This window comes from Salvelinus sp. IW2-2015, linkage group LG6.1, assembly GCF_002910315.2.
Source record: "Salvelinus sp. IW2-2015 linkage group LG6.1, ASM291031v2, whole genome shotgun sequence".
Classification (NCBI taxonomy): domain Eukaryota; kingdom Metazoa; phylum Chordata; class Actinopteri; order Salmoniformes; family Salmonidae; genus Salvelinus; species Salvelinus sp. IW2-2015.
In genome coordinates this window covers 1441828-1459819 of record NC_036845.1, presented here as the reverse complement: position 1 = coordinate 1459819, position 17992 = coordinate 1441828, and the positions used below count along the sequence as shown (strand labels likewise).

General features: G+C 42.5%; 2 protein-coding genes across 9 annotated transcripts in view; both read right to left on the bottom strand.

The window, feature by feature from the left end:
- Nucleotides 1–1950: 1950 nt before the first annotated feature.
- Nucleotides 1951–9758, bottom strand: LOC111964858 (gastrula zinc finger protein XlCGF57.1). 8 transcript variants are annotated; one of them, XR_011480001.1, is made up of 5 exons: nt 8237–8481; nt 7036–7317; nt 6850–6937; nt 2170–6668; nt 1951–2011 (listed from the first exon to the last, which is right to left on the bottom strand). XR_011480001.1 is itself a non-coding variant. In XM_070443876.1 (5 exons), the coding sequence occupies exons 2-5, from the start codon at nt 8324–8326 to the stop codon at nt 5221–5223; spliced, it is 1908 nt and encodes a 635-aa protein (XP_070299977.1). In that variant the 5' UTR covers nt 8327–8329; nt 8505–9417; the 3' UTR covers nt 1951–5220. The 8 variants fall into 8 exon arrangements, 7 of the variants coding, with proteins under 7 accessions (XP_070299977.1, XP_023844460.1, XP_070299979.1 ...); XM_070443876.1 differs by adding an exon at nt 8505–9417 and having other exon boundaries at nt 1951–6668; nt 8237–8329; XM_023988692.2 differs by lacking the exon at nt 8237–8481 and adding an exon at nt 9516–9758 and having other exon boundaries at nt 1951–6668.
- Nucleotides 9759–10577: 819 nt separating this feature from the next.
- Nucleotides 10578–17992, bottom strand: part of LOC111964596 (multiple epidermal growth factor-like domains protein 8) — a 35123-nt gene continuing 27708 nt past the window's right edge. Inside the window, 12 exon segments of the mRNA XM_070444127.1 lie at nt 10578–13199; nt 13202–13225; nt 13228–13272; nt 13275–13406; nt 13409–13471; nt 13474–13795; nt 13988–14120; nt 14928–15007; nt 15009–15038; nt 15815–15886; nt 15888–15954; nt 16974–17142. Coding sequence (XP_070300228.1) covers nt 12295–13199; nt 13202–13225; nt 13228–13272; nt 13275–13406; nt 13409–13471; nt 13474–13795; nt 13988–14120; nt 14928–15007; nt 15009–15038; nt 15815–15886; nt 15888–15954; nt 16974–17142 — 2042 coding nt within the window. The 3' untranslated portion in view covers nt 10578–12294.

Here is a 17992-nt window from a genome sequence, read left to right as displayed (position 1 = left end):
GCCGCCATACGATCGAGGTGGTGCCTATTGCCATACCAAGCAATGATGTAGCGCAGTCAATATGCTCTCAATGGTACAGCTGTAGAACCTTTTCAGGATACTATGTATGTATACAACTGAATATGTAGCCCGTGTTTGCAGACAGGTGGAGTGGTAGTACTGATGATTGTGGATGATGTAATGATGATGAGGTTGTGTGGTGTGTATAGCTGCTGAAGTGTATCCAAGTGCTACTTCTTCTGCGTTAATGATGATTGTGACGTGTGGCTTCCTACCGGCTGAGAACGTAGCCCTGCTTGCAGGTGCAGTGGTATCCCTGGGTCAGGTCATGGCAGTCCTGGGTGATGTTACAGTGGTGGTGGCCGTTGGCACACTCATCCTCCTCTGGGCAGTGGAGGAAGGACCAGCTGCTGTTTCTCTGGGACACACACTCCCTCACTCACACCTGACACATGCACGCACACACACAGGGGAAGTGAGGAGAAAGAGGTAACTTTAAATAGTTATTGGACTAGAGAATATAACCCTAAAATGTTGGACAATAAAGTTTATATTCTATAAAGCTCTATATTTTATAAATATAGTATATATATATATATATACACTACCGGCAAAAAGTTTTAGAACACATACTCAATTTAAGGGTTTTTCTTTATTTTTACTATTTTCTACATTGTAGAATAATAGTTTAGACATCAAACTATGAAATAACACAATATGGAATCATGTAGAAATCAAATCAATCTATGATCAACTCAGACCCAAACCATCTCAATTTGGTTGAGGTCGGGGTATTCGGGGGATCCTTCTTAGTAAAATAGCCCTTACACAGCCTGGAGTTGTTGTTGGGTCATTGTCCTGTTGAAAAACAAATGATAGTCCCACAAAGCCCAAATCAGATGGGATGGTGTATGCTGCAGAATGCTGTCGTAGCCATGCTGGTTAAATGTGCCTTGAATTCTAAATAAATCAGACAGTGTCACCAGCAAACACCCCACACCAAACACACCTCCATGCTTTTATTGTGGGAAATACAATGCGGAGATCATCCATTCACCCACCCACGTCTCACAAAGACAGCGGTTGGAACCAAAAATCTCCAATTTGGACTCCAGACCAAAGGACAAATTTCACCGGTCCTATTCTAACGTCCATTGCTCGTGTTTCTTATCCCAAGCAAGTCTCTTATTATTGGTGTGCTTTAGTAGTGGTTTAGTTACAGCAATTCAACCATGAAGTCCTGATTCACACAGTCTCCTCTGAACAGTTGATGTTGAGACGTGTCTACTACTTGAACTCTGTGAAGCATTTATTTGGGCTGCAGTTTCTGAGGCTGGTAACTCTAATGAACTTATCCTCTGCAGCAGAGGTAACTCTGGGTCTTCCGTTCCTGTGGCGGTCCTCATGAGAGCCAGTTTCATCATAGTGCTTGATGGTTTTTGCAACTGCACTTGAAACTTTCAAAGTTCTTGAAATGTTCCGTATTGACTGACCTTCATGTCTTAAAGTAATGATGAGCTGTTCTTGCCATAATATGGACTTGGTATTTTACCAAATAGGGCTTTCCTCTGTATACCCCCATTACCTTGTCACAACACAACTGATTGGCTCAAACGCATTAAGAAGGAAAGTAATTCCACAAATTAACTTTTAAGAAGACACATCAGTTAATTGAAATGCATTCCAGGTGACCTCATAAAGCTGGTTGAGAGAATGGCAAGAGTGTGCAAAGCTGTCAAGGCAATTTGAAGAATCTCAAATATAAAATACATGTTTAACACTTTATTGGTTACTACATGATTCCTTGTGTTATTTCAGTTTTGATGTCTTCACTATTACTCTACAATGTAGAAAAAAGTACAAATAAAGAAAAAGTATTGAATGAGTAGGTATTCTAAAACTTACAAACACACTATAGCTCCCTCCAGTAACCACGAGCACAACCGTTCCTTGATTTTAACTGGCGGCTTTATTCTGTAGATTTAGTCAGAATTATCACCTTCCGTGAGAACTATAAAGTAAATGAAAAATACAGTTAAGCACACTCTTACAACCTTATCTTACGAGTGACTTATTAGCTTGGTATAACTCTGAAGTGTTTACATACATAAACAGTTTAGCCGGCGCTATAACAGTATCAGATTAAACACATGAATAAAGGAAAAATACCTCATTGGCTGCTTATTACAGAAGGGAGGAAATCAAACTTCACACTTATTATTCCTGGCATGAATTCACKCTTCATCCTTAATTATTATAACGTTACCATCCTAACATACACGCTTCAAACTTTATGAACTACACCCGATGACATGAAAACTTAGCTAACACAGCGCGGGATTGCCTTCCCTCCAAAAGTGTGTTGCTACAATAAGGATCCCMGTTACAACAGTTATTAGCTACGTAGTTCCGCTTGTCTTATCATTYCCCCCGCACAGCGGACACGTAAACAATTCAAACACAAAACAACGACATAACCTGTAAGTCTAACTGTCAGTTACACACACAGTGGGCGAGGATCTATTATTCAATCTTTAAAAAAAAAACGATATTCTAAAAGGTCTATTCATTTCTGTTCCCCTCACCGTCGAGGCCTCCCTGCTGGCAGCACACCAGGGCCAGGCGATGCAGAGAGCACTGGGTGAGCAGGTGTTTGCCTAAACTGCTGCCCTTCGTGAATATTTTGCCGCACTCCTTGCATTCGTAAGGTTTCTCTCCGTTGTGGATGCGCACGTGAGTGTTCAGGCTCATAGTTGTGAGGATCTTGCCACTCGGAGCAATGGAAGCCGACTTCCAGACATATCAAAGGCKTAGTGTCCTTAGGTTTATTGCCCTCTGGTTCGTGACACCAATGAGGCCCCAGTCCCCAAAAATTCAGGTACAGGAATCTGCGGGCACACTTATCCATTTTAGAACAAGGCTGTTACATAACAAAATGTGGAAAAAGTTAAGGGTTCCAAATACTTTCCCGAATGCCCTGTATATACACACAGAGAGAATKAATACTACATGCTTGTCTACCATGTTCAAATGTTTGGTAATGCAATAAAAATCAATCAGTGCAGGTCAATGATGGCTTATGGACTGAAACAAATGTGGTCTCTATGTAAGTAACCTTCATTAAAAGTCATGTTTATAACAATACTAGGGGAGTGACCTTCACATATAAGCTCCTCTTCTTCCAAAAATACACTACAAAGCAAAAAGCAAAAACACTACAAAGCAAAGAATTTATTATCACCTACTGATCCACAGGTCAATCATTCATGAAACCATCTTCTGTACATAAGTTATTTATTTTTATACAGAGCAAATATATATATATTTTTTAATTGGTGTTTATAACCTCTTAGACATAAGGTCCCTTGTTTGGGGACCTGTGTGGTTCTGGTACCAGTTCCGACCCTGCGTGACATAGGATGTGAAATCTTACACCATTTGAAGCTGGGATGTCCCTTCTACCATTTCAAATCGCTCTTCCGACTGTCCAACTCCTGGCTGAACCMTATATCACAACTACTGACAAAGCACATGCTTGCCATCCTTACATCATAGCGCAGCAGGACAGTGGTTTCATTACAGTAGCACATTCAGAGATTGATTTATAGCCAATAATCTAAACATCTTTTTTGTTTCAAATCTGAATTAACATGAGATGAAAGGAGTGTTCCTAAAAAGTGAATATAGTCAAGCTAGAGCTCTATGAGATGTTCACAGCAATGGGGGTCAGACATTATGAACAAGAGAAACCTCCAGAAAATATGAATTCTCTAACACTAAACAAATATGTATTTTACAGTTATAAGGAAGATGAAATCTTAGTGTCATTTTATAATTTAAGCAATATTTAGAAAGAATAGTAATTTCAAAGCCCTATTCATACAATTTTGTCAAATAGGAAATACATAACATTTCAGAATTGTATCATATTTGTACTGTGTGTACTTGAGCTAGTGTCCACCTCAGCAATCTATAACTTTTTTATATATACCAGAAGTGATTTTTTTTTTTATACCTTTCTTTGAGTATGCAACATTACTAGTTATCATTTATGGCCCTCGTGATAATTACTTTTGGGGATTATGTAGATTACATTGAACTGGTTAAACAAACATCCATAAAACAAAAGAGCAATAAAAGTAACAACCTAATGTACACTGAGCTCCAAAAGTATTGGGGCAGTGAATTTTTGTTTTGTTCTTTTGGCTCTGTACCTACAGCACTTTGTTTTTGAAATGATACAATGATTATTAGGTTAAAGTGCAGACTGTCAGCTTTAATTAGTATTTTTATCCATATGAACGGTTTAGAAATTTACACCACTTTTTGAACATAGTCCCCTAAAATAGGGGGGGCTAAAAKAATTGGTACAAATTCCTTTTGTGTAGTAAAAGTAGTCAAAAGTGTAGTATTTGGTCCTATTGTCCTAGCACATATTGATTACAACAAGATTGTTACTCTACAAACTTGTTGGATGCTACAATGATTACGGATAGTCCTGAATAATGAGTGAGAAAGCTAGAGTACAGACGCACAAATATCATACCCCTAAGACATGCGAACATCTTACCATTACAATAACGGGAGGTTAGCATTTTGAGGGGGTATGATATTTATGCCTCTAACGTTCTCACTCATTAATCACAATTCATTYAGTTGTATCCGTAATCATGGTAGCCACTAATATAGAACACATACACTATTCTAATTTATAATAAAAGTGACAATACATTATTTACCATGAATTTCTATTGAGCACAAAATACTCTGACAAACCAAAATAAACAGCAAACACATCCAGTCACAAGCCTAATGTAAGCATTGCGTGCTAGGAATATGGGACCAAATAATTTAACGTTTCCCTTAAAAAAGGGGGGATATGTACAAAACGTCCTGTTCTTTCTAAGCGGTTCACCTGATATGGATGAAAATACCCTCAAATTAAAGCTGAGTCTGCACTTTAACCTCAGTCATTGTATCATTTCAAATCCAAAGTGCTGCAGGAGAAACAAAACGTGTCACTGTCCCAATACACAGAGCTCACTGTGACCCAACTGGAGGATTGATAAAACATTGTGAAGTTATCATAAACAGGGGGGCAAAATTTCGTTAGAATTTGTTGTCACACATCTATCACTGACTAGAGATCAGACTCCCCTCCATTTAATTCATAAGAGTAACGGAGTTYCATAAAAGGTGTTATGTTAATATACATCATTATCATTTAGGTTTATGACGTCTAAGCAGGTGTTTGGAGAGGTTGGACTTGCGAGCAAAGCTGATAAAGCAGTGGGGGCAGGAATAACGTTTCCCCTTGTGGATTTTCATGTGGCCGTTCACATGACTCTGTTCATAAAAGCTCTTCCCACACTCTTGGCAGGAGTACGGCTTTACGTCACGGTGAGTGTGGGTCCTCATGTGCAGGGTCAGAGAAGCAGAGCAGATAAAGCGTTTGTGGCATTCAGAACATTCAAATGGCCTCTCCCCAGTGTGGAGGCGCTTGTGTTTGGTCAGATCTCCAGACTGAGYGAAGCTTTTACCGCACTCGGTACAGGTGTATGGTTTCTCACCTGTGTGAGTGCGCTGGTGGTTCTTCAGGTGGTCGAGTCGGGCAAAYTGCTTGTCACACACTGTGCAGTGGTAAGGCCTCTCACCGGTGTGTGAGCGCAGGTGTAYGTTCAGCACCCCAATCCKTATGAACTTYTGCCYACAAACCCCACAATGGTAGTTTTTCTGGTTGTTGTGGATCTTCAGATGCRTCTTCAGATAACCTTTGTCAGCAAAGTCTTTACCACACACAGTACATTTGAAAGGTCTCKCCCCKGAGTGTGTGCGCAGGTGAAGCTTCAGACTCTCCCTGTATGCAAACTGCCTGTCGCATTGGGAGCAGGAGTACTTCCTCTCACCAGAGTGAACAGTCATGTGCTTCCTGAGGAGSKACTTCTGTTTRAAAKCCTTCCCGCAGTCCTGACATTTGAATGGCTTGACCCCATTGTGTATTAACAAGTGATAACGGTAAGCGCYKGTAYCTGAGAAGCGCTTGCCGCACTCCTTGCAGACATAAGGCTTTTCTCCAGTGTGGATGCGCATGTGAGTGTTCAGGCTTGTAGGAGTAGTGAGGATCTTGCCACAATCTAAGCATTGGAAGCCGACTTCCTTAATGACCATCTGTTTAGCGTMCTTAGGTTTATTGCCCTCTGGTTCATGACACCGGTGAGGCCCCAGGCCCCARCAATTCTCAAAGCTCTTCTCACAGTCYGCGCAACTGATGTGTCCATTGGTGAGAACAACRGCCATTTTGTGCAAACTCTTGCAGTGCTTCAGCAGGCTGCCCAGGTACTTGAATCTGCGGGAACACTGTGGGCAGGTGTGGAATTTCTCCTGAACCCTGYGGGGACGGCCAGTTCTCCGRGGAGGGGCAGGTTTCTGGGGACGGGCAGAGGGGTGGGCCTGGCGGGTGTGGATGTCTAGCTGTCGTGGTGTATGGAACATGCAGCTACAGYGGGCACAGCTGTGTGTGGGGCCGTACACTCTTTTACTCTTTGAGACTTGGCTTTTCAACATAGCCAGGTACTGCTTCTGGTGTTTGGTCTTGATGTGGTTCTCCAGGAAGTAACAGTCAGTAAAGGAGATGGTGCAGTGTGGACAAGGAAAGAACTGAGGAGAACCTGAGAGTGAGGGATAGAGGGAGAAGAGATGGGTACGATAAGAGGGGAGAAAAAAATGACAAATGTAATTTTCCTCATTCAATAGTCCTTGCCGATATTAATATGAATGTTCCAATAACCATCACCCATTTAAACTGCACTGTTGGGAGTAGACTGGAGTATGTTAAACAGTATGTCCTGCCTCCATGGTTGTCTTCATCCCTCCTGACATCCGTCTCCTCCTYCACCAAACACACTTTAATATCTCTCAGAAGTGTCTTAACCACCACCTTATGGATTAGAAAGATACAGAAACTACAAGTATGCATTAACAATCTTAATGATCTTGCCACAATACTACACATTAGAAAACACTAATCCTACTTACCTCAGCCAACCTGGTTAGCACTACCACAGGATCCTTGTGGAGTGGACTAGAATCTGAATGATGATTTGAACTGGTGCTCTTCGAGAGGGCTTGGGTACAATCTGATTCATCTCTGCCGGTGGAGTCATCACCTGACTGTGGGTCATGTTCTGTTTGTGTTATACCCAGGTTTCCATGGCGTTTAGTCCCCATGKTTTTTKTGTGCAGTAGTTTAGTTTTTGAACGTTGTTTGATCTTCATCTTGTTGACTAAAGTGCCTCTAATATCCTCCTTACTGGCATTCTGAGTAAAAAGAGAAGCAGTTTCCGGCTGATGCTCATTAACCAAGACAAGCTAGACTAGGTCAGGAACCGTAAGGGAAACTCTTCTCATGGCACTTCGACATTTTTGTAGCAGGTTAGGAGACTGTGGTTAAGGTTAGGAAAATGCTCTCCTTACCMGCTATGAAAATCACTTTGTATCAAAGTGCCATGAAAAGAGTATCCGGGACCAAAACAGCCTATACACACACACAAACACTGCAGACTTAGGCTGCTAAGCAATGATGATTACACACAATTCTGCATTATTAGCCAAAATTTGAATCACTCAACTAACAAGACTAGTCGTCTTAAATTGGCACAGGCATTTMTTTTATTAAATCACTCTACATAATAGGCCATTATTAGAGACAGTATTCTATTTGAGCAAGGCATCTACACTGAACAAAAATATAAAACGCAAAAGTGTTGGTCCTATGTTTCATGAGCTAAAACAGACCACAMATTTTGCATATGTACAAAAAGCTTATTTCTCAAATTGCACAAATTTGTTTACATCCCKGTTAGTGAGCATTCCTCCTTTGCCAAGATAATCCRTCCACCTGACAGRTGTGGCACATCAAGAAGCTGATTAAACAGCATGATTACATTTACATTTTAGTCATTTAGCAGACACCTATCCAGAGCGAATTAGTCATGAGTGCATACATTTCATAGTTTTTTTTCTCCGTACTGGTCCCCCGTGGGAATTGAGCCCACAACCCTGGTGTTGAAAGCACCCTGCTCAACCAACTGAGCCACATGGGACCATACACATGATCATTACACAGGTGCACCTTGTGCTGGGGACAATAAAATGCCACTAAAAGGTGCAGTTGTGTCATACAACAATGCCACAGGTGTCTCAAGTTGAGGGAGTGTGACATTGGTTTCAACTGTACCGGGCAGATGGCAGACGGCGTGTGGGCGAGCGGTTTGCTGATGTCAACGGTACCCCATGGTGGCGGTGGGGTTATGGCATGGGCAGGCATAAGCTACAGACAATGAACACAACTGCATTTTATCTTTGGCAATTTGAATGCACAGAGATACAGTGACAAGATCCTGAGGCACGTTGTCGTGCCATTCAACCGCCACATTCACCTCATATTTCTTCACAATTCCTAGAAGCTGAAAATGTCCCAGTTCTTCCATGGCCTACATACTCACCAGACATGTCAACCATTGAGCCTGTTTATGATGCTCTGGATCGTTGTGTACAACAGCGTGTTCCAGTTCCCGCCAATATCCAGCAACTTCACACAGCCATTGAAGACGAGTGGGACAACATTCCACAAGCCACAATCAACAGCCTGATCAACTCAATAGTCAGATTTTCTGATCCACGACCATACCAATTTTTTTGTATGTATATGTGACCAACAGACAAATATCTGTATTCCCAGTCATGTGAAATTCATAGGGCCCAATGAATGCATTTCAAATGACTTATTTCCTTAACTCAGTAAAATCTTAGAAATGGTTGCATGTTCAGTGTATTTTCTTAATGCACACAGCTTTGCATAGTTAATTAATTCCAGCATTTTCTTAGGAAATTCTTCAGGAAATTTCTTAATTTCCTTAACTAACGTGTTATCGCTTACACGTCAAGGTTTCTTTATTAGTATGCGTATTACATTTTAAATTAATTTGACTGAAACTATATTTGAAAATATATTTTCTGCAGTTATTACTTAAGCCACGATTTGTAGGGATATGTACTAGCAGTTTTCTGGCGATATAAACACCAGTAAGCCATTACAGAATCATTTAAACCCAACAAATCAAAACATTAAGTGGTTAACACGAATTGTTTACCTAGTTTAAACAACTCAATTAGACCTGGCATATGTGTGCTGTTGCCTGGCTAATAAAAATGGACAGGCAGCTATTTCAAACGGCGTTTAATTTAACTTACGGATATAGCGGTCTAGAATCTAGCTAGAAGATGGATTTTTTTTGTTGAAAGCGGCGTGAGCTAGCTACAAAAACACATATCACGTGGCGTGGTTTTGGCGAAACTTGGATAAACCAAATTACGCAGCTTCCTACTTAGCTTGTTCAGCTACATTTGACAATGGTCACCCACCTAACGTTTAACTTTGTTATAAAGACATCAACGATGAGAGTAAACATTTGTTTTCTACACAAAACGTTCACGGGCAAAATAACTTCACTTACCTTCTTCGATTCAAACCAAACACAGTGACCGGAAGAACTCTGTTWGCACTTCCTTGGCATGGGTGTAAACTGACCAATCAGGTAATCATGTAGAAAGATTTAGTCTGCTGATTGATGAGGATTTTAWAAGGGACACTCGCAGAAAAGTGTGGGTACCTACTGACCTGAAAACAATGAGCCAATATAATCAAAATCTGACCCTTAACCTAACTGTAACACATTCTGAAATTAAATAGCCTATCAAATCAATTTATATAACCCTTTTTACATCAGCTGATATATCAAAGTGCGGTACAGAAACCCAGCCTAAAACCCCAAACAACAAGCAATGCAGGTGTAGAAACACGGTGGCTAGGAAAAAAACGGTTTGCACTGCAGGCCAGGAGTGTCCATTATAGAGTGCGTTCGTATTTCACTCTGGAGTGCGATCGGGGCGTTAGTAAATTTAGAGGATTTATACTTTTTTGGGGGGTAAATTTAACCTTTATTTAACTGTCATATTGTCCTTTAGTAAATTCAGAGCTTTTCGCTGTCGGAGCGTTTAGAGCGCACACTGGACGCTCTGGCCGAGGAGTAGGGTTGATCCGAGCCTTCTGACCTCACAACGGCAGTCAAGCACCCAAATTAACTGGCTAACGTTAGCTAGTTACTTCCAAAACAATTGATATAACACCTCACTCTGACCATTTTACTTGCCCTAGTAGAGCTGGTTATGCGGTTTTCATGTTATCCAGAGCGTTGATGACTGTAACTGCGCTGCTGGAAACAACTGAATTAAGTGTTTTTTCTCAGTTTGCTGACACCGGCCCTATTCAACAACATTCGTAAATGCATCAGTTATTCTGCGCTCTGAAATGGGAGATAACCAGAGCGAATTTTGAACGCCTATAGTCTTCCCCCACCGATGACGTAACAATATAAAATGGTCTTCAAACAAGGAATTTGACGCTATTCCAATGATATGTGTTGAACTGACATGAATTGCATAAAATTAGTCTTCCTCAACCGACGTCTCTCTTATTCCACTTAAAAGGAAACATGCACAAGAAAATCACAAAAGTGTGCCATCTTTCCTGGACTTTTAATATTGTAGCCTACTCATCACCAGGACAAAGAGCCTGGCAGGCAACCAACCATCTTATGTACATCACTTGTTCTCTTTAAAAAAACAAAAAAAAACGAGCAAATGAAAACTGTAAAAAAGTTACTCAGGTAAACAAATACAAGACAAGAAAAATGTAACCAGTCTAATAATGCTTGTGACCAGACTCGGGGGTAGCTGAAGATAGTGTTACAATTTTCCTTAATTAGGAGCAATGCTACTAAACAAGAAAGCTGTTATTTTTGTTATATATTTGATTAAATACATGTAAATGAGAAATCTATCTGAATGACCAATCATTTTGTAGTCTAATGGTTGTTTTGTGTAGTGTATCCAGTAGCACCATTCAGATTGTTCCAAGATAATGGGGCGATTCATCTTGTAGTGATTCATATGAGAAACAGAAGGAAAATTATGTCTTAAGAGTGCAAAAAACATCTAACAAAAAATGCCACACCCTCCTTGAAAATAAAACACCTTTTTCATTCATGTTATCTTTCACCAGGAAGATGTAGCTTTGCACATATCTTGTCGCTTTCCTTTGTCTCCATTATAATCTGACAATTTCCATAATTTTTTTTGTTCCACATACTGTAATTGTTTTCTTGTTCCATTTGTAACAAGACAAATCCAAAAAGTTAATTCAGTTCTAATCATAGCCCTCATTGGCTGATAAATATCATCCAATCAAAAGAGCTAAAAACAAAACCATAAAAGTTAACATACAGTTCATATCAAAGAACTGAAATAAAAGCCTTAGAAACTAAACAATACATAGTGTGTTATGTTATTCACTCACAAAATGGCTACAGGGACAGAAGTCTGATAACCTAGTTAAATCCTTCATTTGTAACTAAATCTATTTAAAACAGACATGAAATGTGTCAAAAGTGGAGACGATACACAACAGGATTGTTTAGTGTAGTCCTGGGAGTTCACAAATGCATAAGAACTGAAGACAGACGAGCAGAGAAACAAATACAACAGAAACCGATAAAGAACCATGTAACAGGTCATGTGAATGAACATGTACAAATATATACTTAGGGTTTTGAGTTAATAAACAGACACGTAGCTTAAAAGCCTGCCATATATTAACATCACTCATCATTACTGCCATGATATAAAAAACATCTGACAAACAAGCATCACTTTCTTTAATCCTATCCTGTCAATTCGATGTTGCACATCCAGGTGGACTAAGCCTTCTATCTCTTGTTTTTATTGGCAATGATTGATTGCTACTTTTTGGGGTATAAAGCACATGTTGGTTCCAACGCCAGTAGTTATCATCTCTACTTTTATTGGTCATTCCAAAAAAACGACAGTGCAGCAAAAGTCTGTCTATGCGTCTGGTTGTCGGCTGCACTCATAGCTCAATAGCGGACGCAGACAGGATGCAACTGAATGGTTGAGCTGATATAACGTGCAGTTGTAGTGCATTCTATTCACGTATAGAGTTTGAAATAAAGCGATACATAACGGAATAAAAGACAATCAATATTGAAACAGTGTAAATACAGGTATGATCCTATCAACTTCAACAGGCTCTTATACAACTTTCTCCTTTATGGCCTTTTTCATGTAACTCCCCATCTCTCTTCTAACCTCTTAACATGTTATTACCACCCCACCACATACCCCTCTCTCTCATCCACTTTCTCCCCCCCTCCCCCTCTACATAGCCATGGTGGTGAGGTGCTGATGCCCTAGCAGGCCTTTGCGCCCCCCTCCCGCCCCGGGGTGTCCGCCTCCATTGCCGTGACCACAGTACTCCTGGAGGTTCTGCCGTAGTGTGACCAGGGCGGACCCCAGGCAGGCGCGATTAGGGGCCAGGATGCCCCCCGGCAGCTGGATGAGGACCGTGGCCACCCCGGCCATGCCATCGTCCGTGGGCTCCAGGGTGATTGGCCCCACCTTGAAGGTGGAGTAGGAGAAGCCCATGAGCTGGGACAGGAAGGGGTCGGAGCGGCAGAAGTGCTGGTAGCCGCTGTGGGAGGATGGGTGGTGGTGGTGGTGTGAGGCCGTGGTGTTGGTGGGGACATAGTGGTGGGTGTTGAGGTAATGCAGGGGCAGATGTTGCCCACTGTTGCCCCCTCCACCCAGGGTAAGGTGGTGGTGGTGGTGGTGGACGGTGGGGCCGGAGCCTGGCTCGTGTTTGTAGGAGACGGCTCCAGCTCGCCCCCTCTGGCCAACTACAACGCCCCCCAGCTTGCCTGTGCGTGCATGGGCCAGGGACACGGCACTGCCCCCCACCCCTCCGCCCCCTGTGGAGGGCAGGTAGATGAGCTGGGGCTCCTCTGGCTCCAAATAGACGGTGAGCTTGGCGAAGGGCCTGGACGCCATCTTGGTCATTTCCTGGATATGACGCCTCTGCTCTCGGCGGAAGTCCATGAACTGCTTGATCTTTCCCAGAGGAGGACACCAGACGGAGAGGAAGAGGAAGAAGCAGGAGAAGAAAACAGAGAAGAAGACGAACAGGTCGATGTGGGCCTGGTCCTGGCGGAGGAAGAGCAGGCCCTGGGACTCGCCCCGTCTCTTATCTGTGCCTACACCGCGCAGGGCGATGTAGAAGCGGCTGACTTCAGGGAGTGGACCTCATGGGGAAGGTGATGACCACGCGGTCACGGACACCTCGAACAATCAGCACCGTCTGGGCTTCCACACCGTGATGTAGGAGATGAGCCCCTCCGTCTTGGCCTCCCGTACCTCCCTGTCCGCCCCCTGGGCTTGGCGTGGAGCTGGCAGGGGGGTGTTGGGGAGCATGGGCCCACCCAGGCTGGATGAGGGTTGGCATACACCTTCATAGGTGATGGAGGCGTCTCCTTATCCCCCCCGCTCGCCCCACCTCGGGCGCCGACTCGTCCTCGATCTTGATGGCGTGGATGCCTGTGTGGAGGTCCACTTCTACGATGAAGGTGTCATGGGAGTTGGACACGTAAACCTCCACCTCCCCGAAGGTCACGTCGATGGTGACCCGGATGTCCACGTTGGTGAACTTTGGCTGGGCAGCGAAGAAGACGGTGCGTCCCTTGGGCAAATTGCGGATGGTGGGGTCGTGGAAGCAGTTTGTCTGAGAGGTGGGGTCGAAGCAGCACTCATTGTCCACGTTGAACTGCCGGTAACACTGGCGCCCGTTTACCGGTGTGCCATTGAAGGAGTCTTTGCACTTGGCGCACTGCGTTGAGGATTCCAGATAGGGAGAATAAACAAGAAATACAAGTGCATGTAAGTACTGTGCTTATTGTCTGTATATGGATGTGATCTTTACAACCAGGAAAATCAAGGTATCCTTCTTCATTACTCCCCCTGCTGTATCAGTATACCTGCTTGTAAACTGTGTCTAGTGCCTGCACCATCCTAACCATACCTGTGTTCTGTAGCAGTCCTTCCTGTCGCTCTGCGGGCTGCTGAGGCAGGAAGAGGTCTCTGTGTTGTTCTGGCATGGGCAGCCTGTGCCGTCATGTTCATTACACGTGTCTGCATGGCCGTTACACTGACACCTGCAGGTGGGAGAAACAAATAGCCTTTCAGCTTTCTGTAGGATTCAGCCCTCTGAAGTGATTTTTACAGAATCACTCCATCATGAACACACTTCTGAAGTGCACAGTCTGGAAAAGTGAAAAATCGGATGGGTGTGAACATCACAATATGGCTCCATGTCCCTTTCATCCATTAATTACAAGCAGTGGTGTAAAGTACTTAAGTAAGAATACTTTCAAGTACTACTTAAGTAGTTATTTGGGGTTATCTGTACTTAACTTAACTTTTTATATTTTTGACAACTTTTACTTCACTATTTTCCTAAATTAAATTATGTACTTTTTACTCCATACTTTTTCCCTGACACCCAAAAGTACTCGTTACATTTTCAATGCTTAGCAGGACAGAAAATCATCCAATTCACACACACTTATCAAGAGAACATCCATGGTCATCCCTACTGCCTCTGATCTGCCAGACTCACTAAACACAAATGCTTTGCTTTGAAATGATGTCTGAGTGTTGGAGTGTGACCCTTGCTGTCCGTAAATAAAAGAAAAAAAGAAAATTGTGCCGTCTGGTTTGCTTAATATAAGGAATTTTAACTTATTCATACTTTTGTACTTTTCTGTTGATACTTAAGTATATTTAAATCCAAATACTTTTACTCAAGTAGTATTTTACTTGGTGACTTTCACTTTTACTCGAGTCATTTTATATTAAGGTATCTTTACTTTTATTCAAGTATGAGATTTTAGTACTTTTTCCACCACTGATTACAAGTGAATTAGATGTGGCTAGTTAATTTTAAAGGAATCACTACTCACTTGTCACAGTTCCCCTGCAGTAGGAAGTAGCCGCTGAGGCAGCTCTCACACTTGTCCCCCACGCTGTTGTTTGAGCAGCTGCACACAAACCGCTGAGTCCTCTGTAGGACCCTTCCGTCACCATCCCACTCCTTGAAGCAATCTGATAAGAGGGCAGAGGGTGCGCAGTCAAAAAGAGCACAATATGTAGTTAAATGAGCATGCCAACTGAATGGTAATTATCCCTGAAATACAGAACAAGATGAGTTTTCTTAGGCTAGGCACATTAAAATCATAAGATACGAACCCACAAAAGATGCTCGCTGTTTGTATTTAGCCATTCAATAAAAACGGTAAATACCATGTAGTGTAAACTCAAAGGGTCAAAGATGCGAGAGAACATTTAGTGAACTAAATACAGAGACGCAGTTGAGAGTTGCAACATTATAGCTGACTGGGATCAGGGAGGAGTGGAATGGGCCTTTCGTGTGTGGGTGGGGGTACTATGCAGTATGGCTTAAGTGGATCTGCCCTCCTTGTGTTCGTCCCGGACAGACACACTGCGGCTGTTCCCCCTGCAGAACTCCCGACAGGGGCGACACGTCCCCCCACCCACCGCCGACCCACATACAGGGGCTTACACTTCTCAACAGTGATCACCCTGGAAAGAAGAGAGAGAGAGCCACAAACCACATAATCATCAGTATATGATACACCTGAATGAACTGGGAATCTGACCTGGGATCAGCACTAGTGTGTCACTAGTGTTTTGTTACTCAAGAAACACATTGGGCTGTGACATGCATAATCTTACAGTTTAAATACTGTGTGTGTTGTGTGTCTGCCCCACTCACCATAGTGTTGTTTTTACATCCAGACACTTCTAAGGCTCAGACACTCCTCCTTACATGCTGTGTTTTGTTACAGCGACACTGAGACGAGCAGTTGTCCCCCACAAAGCCAAAGTGACACTGACACACTCACCGGGGACACACAGGTCCCGTTGACACAGCCCTGAGCACAGACCGGCTCACACTGGCCTGACACACTGCAGGGAGGGAGTAGAGAGAAAGAGGAGAAACTTAAACGGATACTATGGATGTATACCTACTGAATATGTAGCCCTGTTTGTTTTCAAGTKTCTATGTCACATACACAAGTACAGTGAAATGCCTTTCTTGCAAACTCAAAACCCAACAATGCAATAATCAATGTATTACTAGAAAAAAACAAGAAATAAGAAGAGGAAATATGAAATAAGCAATAAAGTAAGCAAGAAGGATACTATATACAGGAAATATTTAAAAAGTCCGTTCCAATATCATATTTACATGTGCAGGGATACTGAAGTGATGGAGGTAGATATGTATAGGGATAAGGGGAGTAGGCAACAGGATTTAAGATAAACAGAGTAGCAGCAGCTTGCATGTGAGTGGGTGGGCGGGTGTGTAGAGTCAGTATAAAATGTATGTGCATATTATGTGTGAGTGAGCAGATGATGGAGCGTGTGTGTGTGTGTGTGTGTGTTGGAGTGACAGTGTACGAGTGTGTAGGGCCCTGTGACTGTGTATTGAGACACAAATATTGAAATAAAAGGTCAATGAAGATACAAGACAAACTCAGTCTGTGTAGCTATTCTGTTAGCTAATAATCATTCTTATTGTTTGGGTATAGAAGCTGTTCAAGAGCCTGTTGGTGTCAGACTTGATACACCGGTAGCTCTTGCCATAAGGCAGCAGGGAAAATAGTCTATGACTTAGGTGGTTGGGGTCTTTGACGATTTTCCAGGCCTTCTTTTCACACCTCCTGATATAGATGTCCTAGATGCCATACCAAGCAGTGATGTAGCCAGTCAATATGCTCTCAATGGTACAGCTGTAGAACCTTTTCAGGATACTATGTATGTATACCAACTGAATATGTAGCCGTGTTTGCAGGACAGGTGGAGTGGTAGTACTGATGATTGTGATGATGTAATGATGATGAGGTTGTGTGTGTATAGCTGCTGAGGTATCCAAGTGCTACTTCTTCTGCCGTTAATGATGATTGTGACGTGTGGCTTCCTACCGGCTGAGAACGTAGCCCTGCTTGCAGGTGCAGTGGTATCCCTGGGTCAGGTCATGGCAGTCCTGGGTGATGTTACAGTGGTGGTGGCCGTTGGCACACTCATCCTCCTCTGGGCAGTGGAGGAAGGACCAGCTGCTGTTTCTCTGGRSACACACTCCCTCACTCACACCTGACACATGCACGCACACACACAGGGGAAAGTGAGGAGAAGAGGTAACTTTAAATAGTTATTGTGACTAGAGAATATAACCCTAAATGTTGGACAATAAAGTTATATTCTATAAAGCTCTTATATTTTATAAATATATGTATATATATATATATACACTACCGGCAAAAAGTTTTAGAACACATACTCATTTAAGGGTTTTTCTTTATTTTTACTATTTTCTACATTGTAGAATAATAGTTTAGACATCAAAACTATGAAATAACACATATGGAATCATGTAGAAAATCAAATTCAATCTATGATCGCAACTAACCCAACCATCTCAATTTGGTTGAGGTGCGGGGTATTCGGGGGATCCTTCTTAGTAAAATAGCCCTTACACAGCCTGGAGTTGTGTTGGGTCATTGTCCTGTTGAAAAACAAATGATAGTCCCACAAAGCCAAATCAGATGGGATGGGTGTATCGCTGCAGAATGCTGTCGTAGCCATGCTGGTTAAATGTGCCTTGAATTCTAAATAAATCAGACAGTGTCACCAGCAAACCACCCCCACACATAACACCTCATGCTTTATTGTGGGAAATACACATGCGGAGATCATCCATTCACCCACACCAACGTCTCACAAAGACAGCGGGTTGGAACCAAAAATCTCCAATTTGGACTCCAGACCAAAGGACAAATTTCCACCGGTCTAACGTCCATTGCTCGTGTTTCTTATCCCAAGCAAGTCTCTTATTATTGGTGTGCTTTAGTAGTGGTTTAGTTACAGCAATTCAACCATGAAGTCCTGATTCACACAGTCTCCTCTGAACAGTTGATTAATCTCTTCCCCCTTTTCAAAAAAA